The sequence below is a fragment of the Egretta garzetta genome, unplaced genomic scaffold (genome assembly GCF_000687185.1).
Source record: "Egretta garzetta isolate BGI_Z169 unplaced genomic scaffold, ASM68718v1 scaffold256, whole genome shotgun sequence".
NCBI lineage: Eukaryota > Metazoa > Chordata > Aves > Pelecaniformes > Ardeidae > Egretta > Egretta garzetta.
Window position 1 is genome coordinate 716,307 of NW_009260073.1, and position 20,293 is coordinate 736,599.

At 36.0% G+C, this 20,293-nt stretch overlaps 1 protein-coding gene across 8 annotated transcripts; it reads right to left on the minus strand.

Moving 5' to 3' along the window:
* Positions 1-10: 10 nt before the first annotated feature.
* GUF1 (GUF1 homolog, GTPase) lies at positions 11-19,490 on the minus strand. Of its 8 annotated transcripts, none has more exons than XM_009641246.2 (16): positions 19,252-19,489; positions 17,532-17,680; positions 17,249-17,329; positions 15,666-15,743; positions 15,350-15,433; positions 14,783-14,847; positions 13,559-13,762; positions 11,799-11,938; positions 10,420-10,543; positions 9,910-10,042; positions 8,272-8,415; positions 7,169-7,302; positions 5,218-5,319; positions 3,492-3,611; positions 2,541-2,577; positions 11-1,529 (listed from the first exon to the last, which is right to left on the minus strand). In XM_009641246.2, the coding sequence occupies exons 1-16, from the start codon at positions 19,349-19,351 to the stop codon at positions 1,392-1,394; spliced, it is 1,833 nt and encodes a 610-aa protein (XP_009639541.1). In that variant the 5' UTR covers positions 19,352-19,489; the 3' UTR covers positions 11-1,391. The 8 variants fall into 8 exon arrangements, with proteins under 8 accessions (XP_009639541.1, XP_035752639.1, XP_035752638.1 ...); XM_035896746.1 differs by having other exon boundaries at positions 17,532-17,574; positions 19,252-19,283; XM_035896745.1 differs by lacking the exon at positions 19,252-19,489 and adding an exon at positions 18,342-18,398 and having other exon boundaries at positions 17,532-17,574.
* Between the last annotated feature and the right edge of the window lie 803 nt (positions 19,491-20,293).

Genomic DNA, 20,293 nt, shown 5'->3' on the forward strand with positions numbered 1-20,293 from the left:
TGGAGAGCCTTTGTCCACAGCACCTTTCCTATCTTCAGGATCAGCAGCAGCTTAGGTACCTATATACGATACCTTGTTCACATCCAGATCTTCAGTTTTTCAATACAGCTGGAATAGCTTCAAATAAAAAACAGTAACAAAGCCCAGACCCCTGAAGTGTCAAAATTCCCTCACTCCTTTTTCTGTAGACTCTGAGAGCAATATAGGTTGAAAGGGACAGACCTCTGGAGGTGTCCCGTTCAATTCCATCCCTCCAAGGATTTTCCCAATTCATCCTTGTACTGAGGGTGAAATAAAAGAACTGGCTTATGATTAATGAATCTCAAAGTGTAGTTACAAGCCTAAATTTAAACACAGCCTGTCCCGGTGAGTACTTTACTAGGTATTACAAGCAATTTGTTCTCCAAAATAGTAACAAGAAGTAAAGATCTGTGAAGACCCACATTAGTCCCACAAAGGTCTACAAAAATAAAAGCAGCTCAAAAGCTTTTGGTGGTGGGCATGCAGTTGTGAACACAGCATATAGTATGGTCGTTAACTTGTGTTAATGATTGCTTTGTCTATATTTCCAAAACCAACAACTTATATTAAGCACACTTAACTACAGCGTTGAAATGAGAACTCACTGACAAACTTCAGTATGTGAACAACCTTCAATACGTACACAAAGACATGTTTTAACCAAACCTTCAGCCCAAAGGAATTCTTTAAGGCCTGAATTGGTCTTACTGGTGGAATAGTTAACACATCTTGTGTTTTAATATATTAAAACTTATGATTCTCTGGAGACTAGCATAGCTAAGCTGTATTCATAGTAAACTGACACACTTCAACAAGTTTAAAATAAACAGTGTGGTACGTTAAAAAAAGTCATGATTAGTCTTTCCTGATGGGATTTTCCATCATCAGCAGCAACTTTAGGAAGTAAAACAGGAAGTAGCTTGATGTTTTTGTGGCAACAGTTCAAACTTTTTTTTTTAGTTAAGAAAACCCCAAAACCCAGCATTGTTTGTCTACACACCTTTCAACTATTTTTTGCAAAGTTTTTACCACATTGTTCCTGTTCTCTCATACAAAGACTTGCAATACAAAAATAAAGCATAATCATAATTATGTCAAATTTTAAGTGTTAAAAGTATGAAAACAATGAAATGTAATGAAAAACAATACAGTGAAAACTTTTAGATTCAGTCAAATGAAATAATTTATAATGTACAGATACTTATTATTACAAAATTACATAGTCCTTTCAATTTATGTTCCCACATATATTTAATTTACACCATTTAAAGTCAAATATGTTCTCTCTCACAGTGATAAATTATACATTAGCTCATCATGCTATTGTCTACAAAAAGTTGAGAGAATAATCAGCTGCATGTCACGGATGTCTATTTGTCAGTTTGTCTCTTTAGAACACGTATAAAGGCATCTCTTGGTACTTCCACATTGCCGATTTTTCTCATCAACTTCTTCCCTTCTGCCTGCCTCTTTAAAAGCTTCATTCTTCTTGTAATGTCTCCACCATACTATGAAAAGACAAAGTATTCTGGAAAGCTTAAATGCAACTACAGTACGTTTCAGCATCACTGAACTCAAGGGCTTAAAAACAGTCAGAAAGGCTGGTTATGTTATGACAAAAGATTATTTTACACTCCAAATAGTTATCCCCAAAGGCCACTAGTTAAAAAAAACAAGGGAGGAAGTATGCATGTTCCTTGAGGGTTAAAGCCAGTTACCTAAATATGTACATTCACATAAGCATGGCTGACATTAAACACAACCTATAGGATATCCAAATTCCCTTGGAACAGTGGCAGAATGCCAGTTCAGGGACACTGGCGCATCCTGGCTAGCACTAGGTGCTTATGTCCAGGGAAGTTAACCGAACCCTTATATGATATTGAAGAAACCCCATCCCACATATGTACCTAGCAGAATTATTCTGTAATGGCTGTGAGAAAGGGACACTGGTTTAATTTTTTCCCAAAACATTCGCTTCAGAAAGCTAGAGGCATCACATTTTTCCTATAGCCTTGTCAGTCTTGTTGATAGTCGACTTCTACGTATTTAAGGTCTTGCCATGATGTATTACTGAAAACCCAAGCAAAAGTCTAATCACAATCAGTCTCTAAAGCAGCACTTTTACAGTTTCTTAAATCAACGGGAAAAACAATGTAAGAAATATGTGAAGTTACACATGTGTGTGTATGCACACTCACATTTACTGTATGTCTACAACTATTAGAAAACGGTGGAGAGAGGAGTGAACACAGAGTGAACTCAGAGTGTGTCTAAGTGTGTAATTTTGAAAAAGCCATTACTCTTTCTGATCCACTCTTACTGCAAGCTGCAACTAGAGGTTACGCGAGTTGAATTTTTAAGAGCTTAAAAGTATCTGTTAGTATTCCCTTGACACTTAGGAACACAAACAGAACGTGTCTTTGGTGGGTTTCTAGGAAAAGATAGGCCTATCACATTAGCAAGACTCTTGGGCTTACACACATCAGAAACATCAAAAAATGAAAAAAAATACCTACACATTTTGCCACAACATTTTTTCTGTAAGCTTTCAGCCTGTAAAGTAAAATAATGTATATACTTAAACACATTAGAACATCTCCTTTATATGAAGCTAAATACTGAGCTGTCAAAATACTAAGCGTTTTTCTACCAGCTTTGTAAGATGCATTGGAATCATGACATTTTCCCATTTTGCTATACAGAATACAGTTCTAAACAGAAGATTTAATTCACATTTCTCAATTCTAGAAATATTCCTTAGGCTGTGTAACACGTACATAAAAATTACAATCTTGCCCTTTTATCTATGATTTCTGCTATGATTCACCATGTTACACATGTGTATACAGGTATGTACAGCACCTCTGCTTGGATCCCTGCCTTTAATTCCTTTACCACTATTTAAATCCTATTTAAACAGCAACAGCAAAAACGTGACAGGAAACACACATCAAGGAAACCGTTTGCTCTAAAAGAAGTGAATGCTGCTAAGAAAGAGCTGTGTGTTCAGCTTGCAACGTTTCCTTTGGAATAGCACAGTTCAGGGGTTTTTTTGCTGATTCTCCCAGAGGTTAAACTATTCCACAACTAGCTCATTTTTTTTTCAGTAGTAAGAAACTTTTTCCACTGCCAAAGAGGAAGTGGACGCATGGATGTTTCAAGTTATACTCTATGCACTAAGTGCAATGCTGACTACAAGCAATTCAAAATAAAAATACATTTTTTTCCAATTAAATTTATACAAAGTCATAGGAACAGCTCAAATTTTGGTTGGTGGGGGTTTTTTTTCCCCTCCCCAAGAGGTCCAGTAGCATATACAAGAAAAAGACAAGAAAATTTTTTTACAGTAAAATCCAAGCACTGTAATGTATTAAACTATTTGGGTAAGACATTAAAAGGCCATATTTTAAGTAGCTTAAAATAAGAAAAAGAAAAAAAAAGAAGGGAAATGGAAGGGCTTCACTTACGTTTCTCTTGCAATGATCTTCTTGCCAATAGCAGCCTGGATGGCTATTTCAAACAACTGTCGAGGTATAGCATCTTTTAAACGTTCACACAGGAATTTACCAGTAGCGTATGCCTTATCACTGAAAAAGAAAGTCACCAGTGTTTTCAGAATAGAGTAATACAACTCCCCAAAAATATCCATAGACCAAATTGTTGGATAAAAGGATTTTAGTAAAGGTTTTCCTTTTTTTTCTTTTTCTTTTTGTTTGTTTTGGGGTTTGTTTTTTTTTTTTAAACTCGAAAGATAAGCTGATCAGGTCGTAATTTCACATCTAATGAGTGGTCTCTGTATGTCACCTGTTTCATACAAACAGGTGATAAGATTGTATTAACAGAAGGCCTTCAAATAAATTTAAAATATTTATTATAAACACCCTGATTATCACACTGAAGCCATTTTGAATACTGCCACGGCTTCAAATGCAATTTTAAACTACAAGATCAAGGAGGATTTTCATTGATTGTAGGCCCCAAAGGTCAAAATATCTACATATTACAGAAATGTTTTTAAAACATCTGTTTTTCAATAATAATAAGAGAAAAACACACCATAACCCCAAACCATTTTAATCTACTCTTGTCATCTGCTAATAAAAATTACCCAACTACAATCAGCATCTGCGTATGCTTTGTATTTTGGAAAGGGAACATGACAAAAGGTCTAAAGACCTACTAAACAGATACTTTCATAAGTCATTGAAAACAAACAGGTCTCCTCTCTAAAAACATCCTTATTTAGCAAACATTTTTTAGCAACGTACAGCTGAAAATAGTTTTACGTGTTTTCATGTAATAATAATGCAACTCCTTCTACCTGTATAAAGCAAACAGTCTAAGCATGAAGTACTTCTGAAGTTAAGGAATTCCAAGGATTTCAGGATTCCAGTTATGTCAAAAATATGAAAATATACAGATTTTTTAACAACCACAAGTCAGCATTTTAAGGACAAAAGAAAAGTTGATCTCAGAGTTACTGGAAAGGGCTGCTTTTGCAGAAGGTACAGAAGGGAGCCTTATAAAGACTTTCTGAGAAGAGAGCAAGGGGAGAGGCTGGGAACAGGAAGGCATTATTCTCACCAGCAAACCAGTAATTCTCGAGAAACTTACGGAAACTGATTCATTTTAGCAAAAAATTTCTGAGGTAGTTACATCCAGTAAATATTTACATTCTCCTGGTACTCTGGCTGGAGACAAGATAACAACAAATTTCTATAGAACAGGAATTATCAGGAGCATAAAAATATTGGGGTTTTGTTTTTTCAGTTTTTCAGTAGTAAATAATAAGTGCCATAAACTATTCATCTGGCATCTCCTAGACTGGTCCTATAGAACAAATTATCAGGAGCATAAAAATATTGGGGTTTTGTTTTTTCAGTAGTAAATAATAAGTGCCATAAACTATTCATCTGGCATCTCCTAGACTGGTCTGTATTTGAATTTTTCCAGCCCCTTAAGAGATTGGCATTTTGCATTTCCTTCTCCTCTCTGCCCTATATTACCACAAAAATATTATATCTAGCACTTAAATGCCTCTTTTTCAGATCAGCTCCAAAAGTGGTGATGTGGTGAAATCCTCAATGCTGTTTTCATACATATATATGTATTACTAATATACGACAAATATGTTTTAATCTTATATTAATAGGAAGTCTTATTTCTTTGGAATAGAGAATCCAGTCAACCTACTTGTGTATGATCGTTGCCAGTTCTTCAACCGGATTTCCGTTTAGAAGAATATCCATTTTGATCAGGTCTGCTGCCTGATATCCTGCATCTTCATAATCAAAACTAAATGAAAGCAGTTTAAAAGTTACTGATGATTTTTTAAAAATTACATTCTGCATTCTTTGTTCCATAAACTTTAGGTTTTAGACACATTTCTTAATCAAACACTCAAACTTTTTATTAAGAGCACAGTTTTTAATAGTCTCTCAGTACTTCTCCCTTATGCAAGGCTAGACTAGAAATTTACTGCAGATAAATCTCATCTCCAAGGCAGCAGAAGACATCATCCTGTCTTCCAGCTATTAAGCAAGGTAAAACAATCAAAAAAATAGACATTCTTACTGCAATCTCTTAAAAAGTTTATTCAAACACTTCTATCAGCTGGAGGTTCCTTAAAGCTCCAGGCAACAGCACCATTCCACATGGCTTCTGAACAATAAACATCCTTGATGTGACACAAATCAAACACTAAAACTGGATTTTCTTTTCATCCTCTCATTTACAGACTTTTCACATGACCTCTATTATCATTCTCTCTGACAACAAAGTTTTCCTCTTCTTTTCCAAACCATAGATGCAGAGATATATGGGGTTTTATATATATCTCTATATATCTTGTATGTAAGTGTAAGCGTGGAGAATGCCAATACCACTAATCTGGTCAGATCTGAAATATCAGAACAGAGGGGAAAAAAAAAATCCTTTGAGAGTATTTGAAAGTAATTCTGTCTTAATTGGCCTGGATAAACCACAGTTGTGTGAATAGATTCATATAACACAAGTATGACTATTGAGAGCATTAAATACACAAGCAACATTAGGGAGTCAATTAGGAAATAAAATCAAGAAAGAAAACAATGCAACACTGTTTGCAATCACACCTGAATCAAAGGAAACCCAGCATAATTCTGCTAATGAGATAGCTTCTTGATTGGTTTTTATCTAGTTGAAGAGCTAGATCCTGAGAGAAAATTCAAAATCTCCATCCCCTGGTTTCTTCTACCTGTCCTTCTTGCCTCCCCCCTTCCCCTTTTGCTTATATTTCTACTTCAAATATACACAAACGTGGGTAAAACACACCTTACCTTACCTTTACAAGGCATATTTAAGAAACACAAACCCAAACCAAATTCAATCCTTCAGTAAAATTCATTTTTATGCTTATAAAATGAATAATGTAATTAGGTATACCAGTTTCTGTCAAAATGTAATGCATCTTACTAACATATCTACATACCAGGTTTGTAAGAGCTATTGAGTCTCCTGTGGCATAAGCCCATCTGCCATGAAACATTTTCCCTTCCATTAAACTCATAGAGGCTCTTCACCAACAGCTGAGCATTGTTCTAGCCTCTAAATTTATAGAATCCACCCACAGCAGAACATTTTGTCTCAAAATATAGATGATTTACTTTATTCCCATAATAAAGTATGTAACTAAAGTTAAATGTTGTTTGTTTTAAATATAGTTTGTTGATTGTTTTTACTAGCTTTAAAAAAAATCAGTATTTGGTTATTTTCTCCTTTCTACCAAGAGATAATACAGTAAGAAGTATATTTTCAGTGATTCCTTTGATAGAAAATGCCCATTGTCACTTCAGATAAGTAAGAACCATCTAGATCTTGCTCATCTAGATGAGCAAGTGCCGATCTACAGGTCACACTTGAAAAATACATGCATCACCAGAGAAAATCATTATTAGGTAGTGATGCACTTTTAATGTTTTTCAGATTTATTTCCATCCATTTCCACAGTGAATCTAATTCATTCAAGGTGAAGTAAGACCCTGTTTGCAGCACATCATAAAAGAATATTCTTCACTTGTGCCCTTTCATGTCTTAGTCTCGGACCTTTTTTTGTTCACCCCTCATGGTCCAGGGTGGGAGGAGAGGAAACAGAGGACATAGTTACCTTGCATAACCAGAAGACAGAGACTTAAGAGCATCATAAAAATCCACCACAATTTCATTCAGTGGAAAGAGGTATTTTAGCATAACCCTGTGTTCATCAATGTACAACATATCCTTCTGGACTGCCCTACGATCCTAGACAAATAAAAATTGTTTCAGTTCCCCTTGACAAATAAATACAAAGTAAATTAAAATAAACAGCTATCCAGTCTCCCGTACTTGAAGCCCCAAAGTAACTTTCTTACTGATAGTTTGCTAAAGTCCCAGAACAAACTGGAGCACCACAATAAACAAAATGGTTGTAACTTAACTGGACAAATTATTCAAGTCTATCCTCTCTAAAGCTGAATTTCTGAAATCCTTAACAGCTTCTGCCTTTTAAATGTATAATCATTTGGCCACAAAATCTCACTTAAATGAGATTTTCACATGCATTGGAGTACTATGCAGTCACCTTCTTTTCTGCCAGAATGGTGTTCTTATAGTTATTTTAGGAATTCTTTTTAATAGATCTTATACTTCACTGTACTGACATAGAAGTACAGTACTCTTTTGTATTATGCATTTTGAAATGTTAAAAGCCAAGAAAAATATTGTGAAGAAATTATATGAAGACAATATACATGGCAGTTAAAATATTTTTCGTTAAAACTATATCAAATACACTCGGGGAAGTGTGTTTGGCCATCACTATCATAAGTGTACTCCAGTGAAGTACTGAAAACATATGAAGCCTTGTTATGGTTTAACAGAAATTGTATTTCCATGAATATATGTCTAAAAACCAATAGCTCTTATTCCCTTGCTGCAGATTCCATTCTTTCAGGAAAAGAGAACTAGCTATGAATCTGTCTAGTACAGGATGCTTGACCAGGTACTTATTGTCACTGAGCTTCAGCACTAACTTTTAGTATAAGGATTTTGTAGTTCAGAAGTCATTTTACATAGAAAAAGGTTAAAATATTTTGTTTCAAAAATATTAAATAGTTACCATCAAAGATACTCTTCAACAGTATCTAGTATCTTACTATCTAGTATCTTCACTTTAAGTATGATATGAAGAGCTTAAAAATGCAAATAACAAAACTAAAACTATATACCAACCTGACACAAAGCAATTATTTTCCCAATATAGTCATGAGGTGTTACAATAGTACCAAGAACAGTTGGCTCCAAGTATTCAGATACTGAAAGTTTATCAGGAAACTGAGCAGGGTTGATAATAGTAATCTCTGTTTTACCATACTCCTGAAAACAAAGAAACAAAACAGATACTGTAATTTTACAAATAAATAGACTGAATAGCAAAGGAGACAAATATAGGATTGAAAAATAATGCTAAAAAATGTTTCAGTTGCTTGGAACCACTTGTGAGTTATGCAACCCTAATTCATACCAAGCACAATTTTGAAAGAGATTTCAACAGCACATACAGAAATCCCTGATCAACATATCTTTAAATATTATTATATAGAAAGATTATAGGAGTTACTTTTCACTAGGAAAACTTTTTTTTTTTTTAAAGAATTTTATCCAGTGAATTTTAAATGGAAGAGGTGCTTAGAACTAGGACTACAACCCAGTTGTCCACAGAAATCCAAACACCTTTCTGTCCACCTTTCCATTTTCTCTCTTGCCTGTAGAACAAGGATCTTCCTTCTTAATCCATCCTGATCCTATAAGGTATAGGCACAGCTTCAACAAAAGACCTGCTCTAAGTATTCTGGAGTTTGGCGATGGCGACATTCTTCTTTAAGTAGAACTTTGGGTTCAGGCTCCCTTACAGGCTGAAGTGGGCTTAGAAATGAAGTTTTTGATTCCTGTGCAAGTGCTTTCATGACCTATTTTTCTCTAGTCCAGCTTCCTGATAGGGGCTGGAGTTAACTTCTGAGGTAAGGATAAAAGGAGTCATGTTTCTTACCATGTACATATAACTCCGCTACACACCAAAGTGAGCGATTACATCACTTTCCACTGACAAGGCACTGTTCTTGCAAAATGACCCAACTTCCAGCACTGTTTGAAAAGTGTCCCACATCAGCAATCCAGAATCACTTATGCACCAAAGGTGTCAACTACTTAATTCATAGCTGCTACACTGCCTAAGCAAGAAACCAAAATAACTGGGCAGAAAAGGGGTCTATACCTTACACGTTGCAAGTACAGCTGTTTGGAATGTACAGATTTTCTGTAGTGTTTAGAGGTACTTGTTGGATAATAAGGATCCAAGCTATTTACAGCCTCCTCCGTCAGCAGGTGCTCATGACTCCAACTCTCTCTCTACACTCACAGTAATTTTCCTTGTACCCAGTTCAACTAAATTTGCACATGCCTGTTTCACCGCGATCAAAAACTCACTTGTCTTCACCAGCCCCGGCCAGTGTACAGTAGCATTACAAGCTGCTCCTAAAAACGTTCATGTTTTCTGACTGCTAAAGCCTGGGAGATTACTTCACGCACTTTAAATTCAGTCCAGTCAGCATGCACTTAAAAGAATACAAAAAGTAACGTGACCTTTATTCCCATTTTCAAGGACAGGTGTAAGACACAAAAAGAGTGTGCTTGAAGTGGAAGGGCAAAGGAACGCTAGCATTCTTTAAAAAAAGTTTTAAGTTACATACTGGTGTTTCTAATGTTTACCATAAAATAAAGTACTAGTCTACATTAAAAAAAAGTGTAGATGTTTATTATAGGAGGCTTTTAAGTTGCTATTTACATAAAGCTGGAATATTTTTGACATACCTTTATCAACTTTGCTGAGGAAAGAATAGCTTTATAAGGAACCGTAGGTGCAGTTAAAATAACAGACATATTATACTCCTGCTCCAAACGTTGATTAAAAACTTCCATATGTAAAAGACCAAGGAAACCCAACCTGGGGAAAAAAAAAAAAAATACCCTGTCGGTACAAGTATTTGTGTATCTCTTGAAATTTAACAGTGGGCTTTTTTTCCCCTCCAGCATGTTCCCGCTGCAAGTCTAGCAATACCAGGCATAGCAAACAATCTCCAAAAGACCAAATGATCTTACAGTTGAATAGTATGCGAACAAAAACTATCAATCACAACAAATTGCATACTCTGCGCAAATACAGAACGTAAGAAAATCAAATCCTTTTCATCTTTACCTACCATTTATCCAAATTAAGACTCCTAGTCTTGAATTAATTTTAATTCAAACTTCAGTTGACTTAAAACCTGCACTCTCAATTTATGAACAGTTCCAAAAATGAAAGCAGTACAAAAGCCTCACCTCCAGCCAGCTCCTAAGGCAAGGCTACTGTCACGATGAACAGTTACACTGGAATCATTCAACGTCAGCCTTTCCAAAGCGCTTCTGAGATTATTATATTCAGTTTGATCTACAGGATACATCCCTGTCAAAACATATTAGGTAGAAGTGATGTGATAGAGAGCTTTATCTACTGTATACTTCGCTTTCAAATATGCCTTTTACAGTGAACACAGTAATGAAATCAGAAATAGCTTACCTTCCATTCCAATTTTCTTAAAATGTGAAAAACAACACAAGGAATTCTTTTTTTCCCAAAAAATCAGTTAAAATGCAATAAAACTTTAGATTACCTCAAAGAAACAGGACTTAACATTCAAACCATAATGGTAGGGACACTGTGCTCATCTAATCCTTCACAGCTGTGGCAGATGCACAATTGAGTATAGCCACTGTTTTGCAGGGCTGCAGTGTAAACATATAGCTTAAGCATAAACAAATAAGCAGACAAACTTCACTGAGATGTTCCTAGTGTGAATGGCAAAAAAAAAATTTGCCATATCAAAGTTGTGAATGTTTTTATATTTTTTTGAAATTAATAAAAAGCAGCTGTCTGTATAGTTACTGCCAGAAATAGGTTCTACTGTACCACTTTTCACATCACCACGTGTTCAGAAAATGTAGATTGCTCTACACCAAGAAGCAACATAAATGCACAAAAGAAAAATGTACAGAATTACACTTTTCTACGTTCACTGACAGACAGCATAATATCCATGAGACTGTTCGAGTGAGTTTTACACATTCCACCAAAAGTCAGGGAAGTGATTTACAGAATTTATTTCCTTCTAAAGCCATCTTCCATAGCATTTGTAGTAGTTACTGAAGCTGATGGCAATAGCTCAACAGAACTATTCAAGCTTAGAAAGTCAAATATTTCACAGAATCATTCTGAATATTAGCCTTGGTTAATATTATCATATTTAACAAAAATTAAACAGTTGCTAATTTTTAAAAGAACAGGAGATTTCACAATAATTATGGAAACCTGGTTATCAAGATGATGAATTCCAGTAAATGGACTTCATTTTTTAAAATCTCAACACTTCTTTTCCAGCTATCAAGAATTTACTGGCATTTGAAGCGGTAGTTGTAGCTAAAAATACGTTAGACTTGTGTTCATCTAAAACCAGTCTGCAACCATTATGAATCTTGTCTGTTGAGTCACAGGGAAAATTACACAAAGCTATACAAATTATGTGCCTCTATAGCTTCACTTTGCTTAAATTCTAGTCCTCACAACTCTTAATATACATGTATATTATTTTAGAAGCTCTAATAGCTCTCTTACTTTTGTTACTGGAAAAAGTAATTCCACTTTATATCAGTTTACTCCTCACCTGCAAAAACCATTGGCTTCGCTGACTTAAAGCCAGGCAAAGGCTCCACTGGCTGTTTATACAAAAACAGCGTGTCTCCTATTTGGGCTTCTGTTACTTCTTTCATTCCAGCGATCAGGTAGCCCACCTGTCCAGCATATCTAAATAAAATTGGCATTATATGGACACGCTTCTTGGCATTATCAGTATTTCTGCTATTATCCCCACTTGCCTTAGCCCAGCCACAAATACAGATAAAACACCCTCCTAAAAGCCCATACAAATTGTTTCTCCTCTGAGCTGTGAACCTTATCTTAAGAGACAAACTATCTGTTGACTCAAGTAGCTCTATTTCTGTTAAACAGTACATTTATAGTTCTGGATTTTAAATTCTGTGCTACTCCCATATTGAAAGCTGGAGCTAGAAGGAACTTCTTAAGAATCTAAGAATCTAAGAAACAGAACCAGAACAGTTCCCAGCTGCCACCACAGCAAGTTTCACATACCAAGTGGCAGAAACAACAAAAGACAAATGCCTTCCATCAGCACATAATGCTGTTTCAGAGAAAAACCCATGGTAGATAAAGAGAAAAACGCAGTGACTGGTTTTGGCTGGGATGGAGTGAACTTTCTTCGTAGCAGCCCCATATAGTGCTGTGCTTTGGATTTGTGAATAAAATGGTGTTGAGAGCACACCAGTGTTTTAGCTATTGCTGAACAGTGCTTGCACAGCATGAAGGCTTTATTTGTTCCTCACTTTGTTCCCTCCAGCAAATACGCTAGGGCAAGAGGTTGTGAGGTGACACAGCCAGGACAGCAGACCCAAAATGACCAAAGGGATATTCCATGCCAGAGAACGTTATGCTCGGCAATGAAAAAAAAAAAAAAAAAAAAAAAAAAAACACAAGAAAAAACACCCAAACAAACCCCAAGGAGCATAGTCTTTCCAAGGTGGCTGTTGCTTGTACACTAGCTGGCCTGCTAGTGGTCGGTCTGCCTGTGGGAGGTGGCGAGTAACTGATTGTTCTTGCATCACTTACCCCCGCCCCTTCCTTTTTCTTGATTTAACTGTCTTTATCTTGACCCATGATTCTCTCCTCACTTTTCCTCTTCCAATTCTCTCCCAGTGGGTTGGGGTAGTGAGCAAGCAGCTGGTTGGGTGCCTAGCTGCTGACTGGGTTCAACCCACCACACACAGTAACACAGTCTCACTGAGAATCTCCCAAGAAAGTCATCAACACATACTTGGATGCAAACTGATAAAGCTTCTCCACTAATTCTAAGTACCTGATTTTCTTCCCACTGCTGCCATGAGGAGCCAGTTTCTGGAAGCTGTTGCATTCATGGATTTTAAGTTTTCCACCCTCAAAATATGCTGCAGCAATAACTAAGATGAAGCCCCATTCCCTTCCACTCTCAAACAAGGTAGTTCCTAGAAATAAATTGGACAGCTGAGTAAGAATATCAAACACTAGTCTTAAAAAAAAACAGCTGTCCAGATGTTCCATGTACTATAGATGACAGAATGGCTTCCTCCCCCTACCAGTGCCCGAAAAGCAGTCCCAAAAGCTTCTGCCGCAACATGCCCAAAATTAAAAACACTGGCATTCAGCATTAAACTACACATAACAACCATAAAAAAACCAGCACCAAAGAACAAGAACAAAAAACACGGATAGCTCCCAGCCTTTACCACTCAAAGCAAAAATGAAACAGAAATCCAGGATTTTGTATCTTATACCAATTTATGATTTGTTCCATTGAAAGAAATTTTTACTTACAGCTTATGCGTTGGCTGCTCATTTGGAGTCAGAATTCCAACTTCATTAACTTCATATCTCTTCTTTGTGTGCGCGGACACAATTTTATGCCCTTTCTGAATCTCCCCACCAAAGAGCGCAACGTTAGCTATGATGCCTCGGTAGTGGTCAAATGTGGAATCAAATACTAAGGCTTTCAATGGATCAGTAGTACTACAGTGGGGTCTGCGACAAAAAAATTAGAACAATATATTAAGCAGTGTGTTTTTCATTCAGTATCAAATGAACAAGCACCCCCACCCCAAAAACTTCCCAATTAAACTACTGAGTAATTTTCAGTAAACAAACACACACAGCATTCAAGTGTTTCACTGTTATGCAGTAAATCTTTACGTTTTTTCTCCCATGTGCATTAGCAGTACAAATAGAACAAAACCAAATGCATATTCGTCACACCCATTTCACAACAGGTGACACTGATGCTTAAAATATCATATTATAGGAAAAACAAATTCAACTGTTACATTCCAACAGTTGAGTTTTTTTTTAAAAATAAAAAGTCCACCAATATTTTGGTTTTGCCATCCTTCATGGAAACCTGATACCAGATTTTCATTGTGGTTTCTTTTAACTATAATTATTAACTAATACGAGGACTAAAATTATTAGCTAATAGTAGGAAAAAAGATTGAAAAACAATATGCTGATTGAAACTGAACTGTAATTCAGCAGCTTTGTCATCAAGTTCCTAGAAAAAAGTCTATTTTAAAGGCTGGGTTCAGGATATGAAACTCTAAATACAGCAGATTTCAATTACCTTTATCATTTTAAGAATGCGATGTTCAGGAGTAAGAGCACGCATAGATCCTCAAACACTAAGTTTCATGGAACCTATATAAGCATTCATAGATGTATCACCTTTAGTGGCTCACCTCTCATCTTTCATTTCATACCAAATTAATTTTCCTCTCCCACTTCTTAAGAATAAAGAAGTCTTCTGTGCTGACATTCACACATTCATTTTTAAAAAGGCATCTCAAATCTGAAGTGTCAGTTTTTCTGATTTGCATTTCGAAGATGACTTATCCAGCTCAGACACTAGAATTCTCCCACATCTCTTTATAAAGTATTGACTTTAAATCAGATAAATATTAAGTGCAAAACTAGTGCCATTATACTGTATAAATGCAACTCCTGGTTTCCTAGTTAACCTTACAAGGTTTCATAAGTAAATACAGAACTTACGGTGGAATCTTCTCAATGACCTTTTGAAGAACTTTTTCAACATTTGTTCCTTGTTTAGCAGAAATCTAAAACAAGTCCAACAACAATTCTATAAGACGTGTCTTAACATTCATTCAGTATCTATCAAACAGCGCCACATTTACTTAGACAGTTTTGGTGGCCACAGATAACACAGCACATAAAAGCACTCTGAAACACACTTCAGAATGCTATTACTGCAAAATGGTTATTTGATTATAAGTTACTCTCTAACTTTTTTTTTCCTGTCATGAATGACAATTGTTGTTAACAGTAAAAGTGAAAACAATTTATGGACCCACAAAGACAATTAAAAATCTATCTGATGTCATTCATCAAGACATACTAGAAATTTTAACTTTTTTTTTAAAGTACGTTCTTCACTCTTGTTTTGCAGGAGACAATCGTTAAAGACATTTATATATGTCAGACAAAGACGGACAGACAGATTACACCCTGTTGATTTACTATGAGTACACGTCTTTCATTAGCTACAAAGTAGACACAGATATACAATCAGCCATGTTCTAAAACTTCAAGAGGTCTTACCCTTACACATTCATCTATAGGGATATCAAACAGCTTCTCAATTTGTTTTTCAACTCGTTCAGGATCTGCATTCTTCAAGTCAATCTGAAAAACAACAAACTGCTAAATATACAGGCAATCATATCTTCTGCATGATCCAACACTGTAGTTTCCAAATACACAAGTCAAGGAACCATTATGTTTTTATGAGTAAAACACAAAGTTCTTATTATAGGCTAGCTATTTTTCATTATATATTTCTATTTAAGGATACACTTCTTATAAATCTTCTATAGATTTAAACAACTATTTAACATGAGACTAAAACCTTTATTACCTTATTTATGACAGGAATTATTGCAAGCTGTGCTTCAAAAGCAAGATAGAAGTTTGCCACTGTCTGAGCCTGAACACCCTAGAAAATAAGCATTAAAAAGTTTAACATGGAATCTTCTTGTTTTGTTGTTTTGGGTTTTTTTAAGGTGTACTGTGCAATATAAGATTACTTTACTATTCTATCCACTCCTTCATTTGGGGGACTGAAAAATAAGTCATTGATTATATGCACTGCTGAGAAAGAAAACAACATTCCTAAGTATCATTTGTCATAATCTGAATATAAGTAGACAAACTGATGCTAGTGAATGAGATTATAAAGCCTAATGTGATAATCAGACCAGAGAGGGCAGAAGGGGGTGGGAGGAGAAGAAGAAAGAAGTCTCTCCTCTTTGTTTACAACAGTTCAAGTAGAAAATTACTTCTATGGGGATATTCACTATGGATATTAAAGGAAAAAAATAAAAGAAGTATGCAAGACCTAAGTCTTGAAAATTACCTCCACAACTCAGAATAGCAGGAGAAACATTAGCAATTATAATGAAAGAGTTGAGTTTGTGAGCATTCTGACTAAAAGGCAAATACAGGATACCAAATAATCACATAATATTGAAATACCATGTAAGAGATATATACACATTAAATATAAAAACATCGGCACATTTAGAAAACATATTTATTACTGAAGCTTATTTAAAAAGTCCACTTGCCCACCAAGCTACGAAAGTACAAGTGTTCATAATCATTGAAAGGAAAAGAAGTAGCCTTCATTTGACCCTTGCACAATCCAATCATAAAAATGCCACAGAGAAAATTGTAATCAAAATACTTTGTGAGAATGTGTCCACATTTAAAATAATGTTCCCATAATCCTCACATTCTTGTCTATTAACTGATTCCTCAAAATGTTTCTAGCACTGTACAAATAAAAATGCAACCAAGAGCTCTAATTTCACTTCCCTCCTAGTATAGTTTGTCTGTAAATTTATGAGAGTATCACCTTACAAACATTTTACTCCCTCACTCTCCTGCTTCTCCTGAAAGATGAGTCAAGAGCCTATTAATCTAGTGGATACAAAACTTCAGGTTTCCAGAATAAGTTTATTCACATCCAGCGCATAGTGTCCTTCAGCTTTAACATTGCCAGTATTGGTTTGTATTACTGACAAATCAAAAACACAACAGCAATTAGTTATAACTAACGGTGTGATTGGCTGAATAAATCATCAAGCTTCCCAACAAGCAACTGAAGGCATTCAAATGGATATCAGTACAACAGCTAAAAGTTCTCCAGACTGCCATTTGCAAAGTTTATAGTCCCTACAAAGTAGGATCTGATTCTTCACTAATCCTGTGCTTTTATTTCTACATCATGGAACTGCAGTATCTAGCAACACACAAGTATTTGTCTCTACATTTTTTTTAAAAAATTCCCGTTACTACTCTTCTGCAACATAATACTTTTATGGAGATAGACCAGGGGCAAAAACAGTGATGGAAAATTAAAAAAACCTAATCTTCCCTCCAGCTTACTTAAAGAAATTACTGAAATTCTAAGCAGAAAACAAGAACGAAGAACCCCACCTCATTTGCATCCACCACGAGTATCACACCTTGACAGGCAGACAGTGACCGTGATACTTCATAGCTGAAATCTACATGGCCCTGTGGAGAAAATAAATTTCAGGTATTTCTAGAGTACTTTGCAAAGATTTCTATATTATGATGTTTTCGTTTGCATATACCTTCATCCAAAACACAATTCTTAGAAAAAAAATAAATTGAATAAACACAAGAAGCCAGACATCTCCTACTTTTAAAGACATTTAGCTTTGTGTGATTTAAATACTATTTATACTTAACTTACTGGCGTGTCAATGAGATTTAAGAGGTAGTTTACTCCTTCATGACTGTAAAAGAGAGATGCAGATTGTGCTTTAACTGTAATTCCTCTTTCACGTTCCACTTGCAGTTTATCCAGCACTTGTTTATTACGCTCAGTTTTAGCAATTGTTCCTAAGATAAAAAGCCAGTTTTATTAACTCATTTAGTACATTAGCTCTTAAAATAAATAATTCTTGAAAACGCCATTAGCCAGGAAAACATGGGACTTGCAGCTACAAATGAAGCCTTTCTATCAATTAAGCTAAACTTAGATTTCTATTCAGAAATAAAATTATGCTTTAACTCTTAATATTTGTTAAATAAATTTTTACACAAGAAGTTATAGAATACACTTACCTGAATATGCAGGATACAAACATCACATAAGTCTAAATTAGAGATTTAGTAGCAAAGTAGCAAAAATTCCATTCAGTGCTAAATAATTTTTACGTTTAAAGAAATTTCACCTCCTGTCACTGGAGAGCAGCTCCATGGCCCATGGCTCCAACCAGTGCCAATCTCAATTGTGAAAAGAGCATTATCATAGCGCTTGACAGACCTGAATTGAAAACTCCATTCTATTCCAGGCATCAGGTAAAATTGCCCATAGTGACACATAGGAGGTAATAATATAGAATAACTGATCAAAAGCTTCTCTCCCACATCTTGTTTTGCTCTCCCTTTAAATGAGAAAAGCAAGATTCTTCCAAAGAGTATTTCCAAGTAGCTAATTTAAGCTCTGCTCTGAAATTAGTCTCCTCTTGGGACACACAGCAATTGCTTTACAGCTTACCTTAGAGAACCCTCTAAGGCAACCTCTTCCCTCTGTTCCGAGGAAAGCCTGGTTTCAGAGTCACTTATAGATATGAAGACCCCTTAGCACTTCTGTTTCTCACTTTCACTTTAAAGGCGGTTAGTTTTTGTCATCCTCAACAACAACACAGAAATAAAAACACTGAACCCAAGCAGCACTCCCATGAGTACAAAATAAAAACCCCTGAAGATGAAAGTAACACTTCACCAGTACTTGGAGTGAAGGAAAAAGCAATGCTATATAGCAGTCGAGAGTCCATGGAATTTACATTTAATTGCTAGCAGCTATTCTACACACTAAATCTAAATCAACATAGGGCTGTGCATGTCTAAAACTTACTAAGCAGCACTGTATCAGCTTCAGTACCAGTGAGCTTCACCACCATGAAAGAGTTATGGTTTGCTCACAAGAGGACATAGCATTACTTTCATCTAAGTACAAGCAGCTGAAGTTCCTCTCTGTTTCAGTAACACTTTTGAAAACTACTCTGTCCAGGATTCCTAGGCCATCACAGTCCCTTCTGTTCACCCCAAACACTGGCAGTAACCATCATAACCTTGCTGTGTACTGGTGTAACAGATGATTGGTCCAGAATGACAGGAGTAGCACTCTGAACAAGGAAAAACACTCCTTTTTAGTCTCTTTCTAAAATACATACTACTTGAGTGAATTACACACTTCCCTACCCCTATTTGTATGCAGATCTCAACCAAAAAGAAAGTCCATCATATTCACATCTGTAACACTACACAACTGGCAGCTTAAAAGCGCAAGTAACCTGGCACGAGAAGAGCAAAGATATTAGAAATTTTAGTAATAATCAAAGCTACTGAAACTTGTACATCATCTTACATGTCAAGAAACGGCAGTATAAAATGAGAGCACTCACCTGTAATTTCCAACAATCTGTCTGCTAGCGTGCTTTTGCCATGATCTACATGAGCTATAATACTGAAGTTTCTAATGCTTTCAACAGGATACGTCGACATATCTATTTTTTCCTGAAAAACAGAAAATTATTTTCAGAAACCATGGTTACAGCCTCTACGTGCAATATGACCTGGCCTTTAAAAAAGGACTAACTCCAGAAGAGGCATAGGTTGAATAGAGATATAAAAACTTTGTCATCAGTGTTTAACCTGTTGGGATTTCATTTTAGTCATATATACATATTTATTTCTCTGAATAATCAGTAACTCTGCTGGAAAGTGTGGTGAAAGGTACTATGTTTTTATGAATATAGGGAGTTGGAAAACTTAAAACAGTTTCATGTTTGTTAAACTATTAAACTTAAGGATTAATAAAACTGGGTTCAGGCGACCATTAAGGACAGCATTCTTCACAAGGACAATAAGAATACAGCAACATTACCTAGCAGCTCAGGTAGGAGTGACCTTATCGTATGGAGCAAGCAGACTTTGTGGAAAAGGAAGTTAGAGGTAACACTTATCTTGGCTAAATTAAAAAAATGCAGAAACCCAGCCTGACTTCCTTGGTTCGCACACAGCAAGCTCCAACACTAAAAAAGTTTTCTTTGTGTTATTCCTGCTCACTCCAAGTTATATGACATTTTGAAGGTGGCTTCTTTGCTTTTCAAAGCTTTCAGCATCAGGAACCAGGAGACCCCTAATAGCAATCAGTAACACTTTACTGAGAAACTCTGGTCACCCATTTTAGGGATACACAAAACTTCTGCCTCTTACACAGGCTACGCAGGGCAGCTCCGGGGCAGGCAAAGCAAGCAAGCCCGTACTTATTTGCTAGCACCAACACACATCGTTAAGCAGCAGCATCTGCCGTGCCCCTTGCAGCACGCCTCGGCTCGGAACGGCAAGTCCTCCTGCCGCCAAGGGGATCCAAACGCCCCTGCAGCGGGAAACGGCCACTCCAGGGCGACATCGCCTGTCCGGAAAGGCCAACTTCCACGCGCA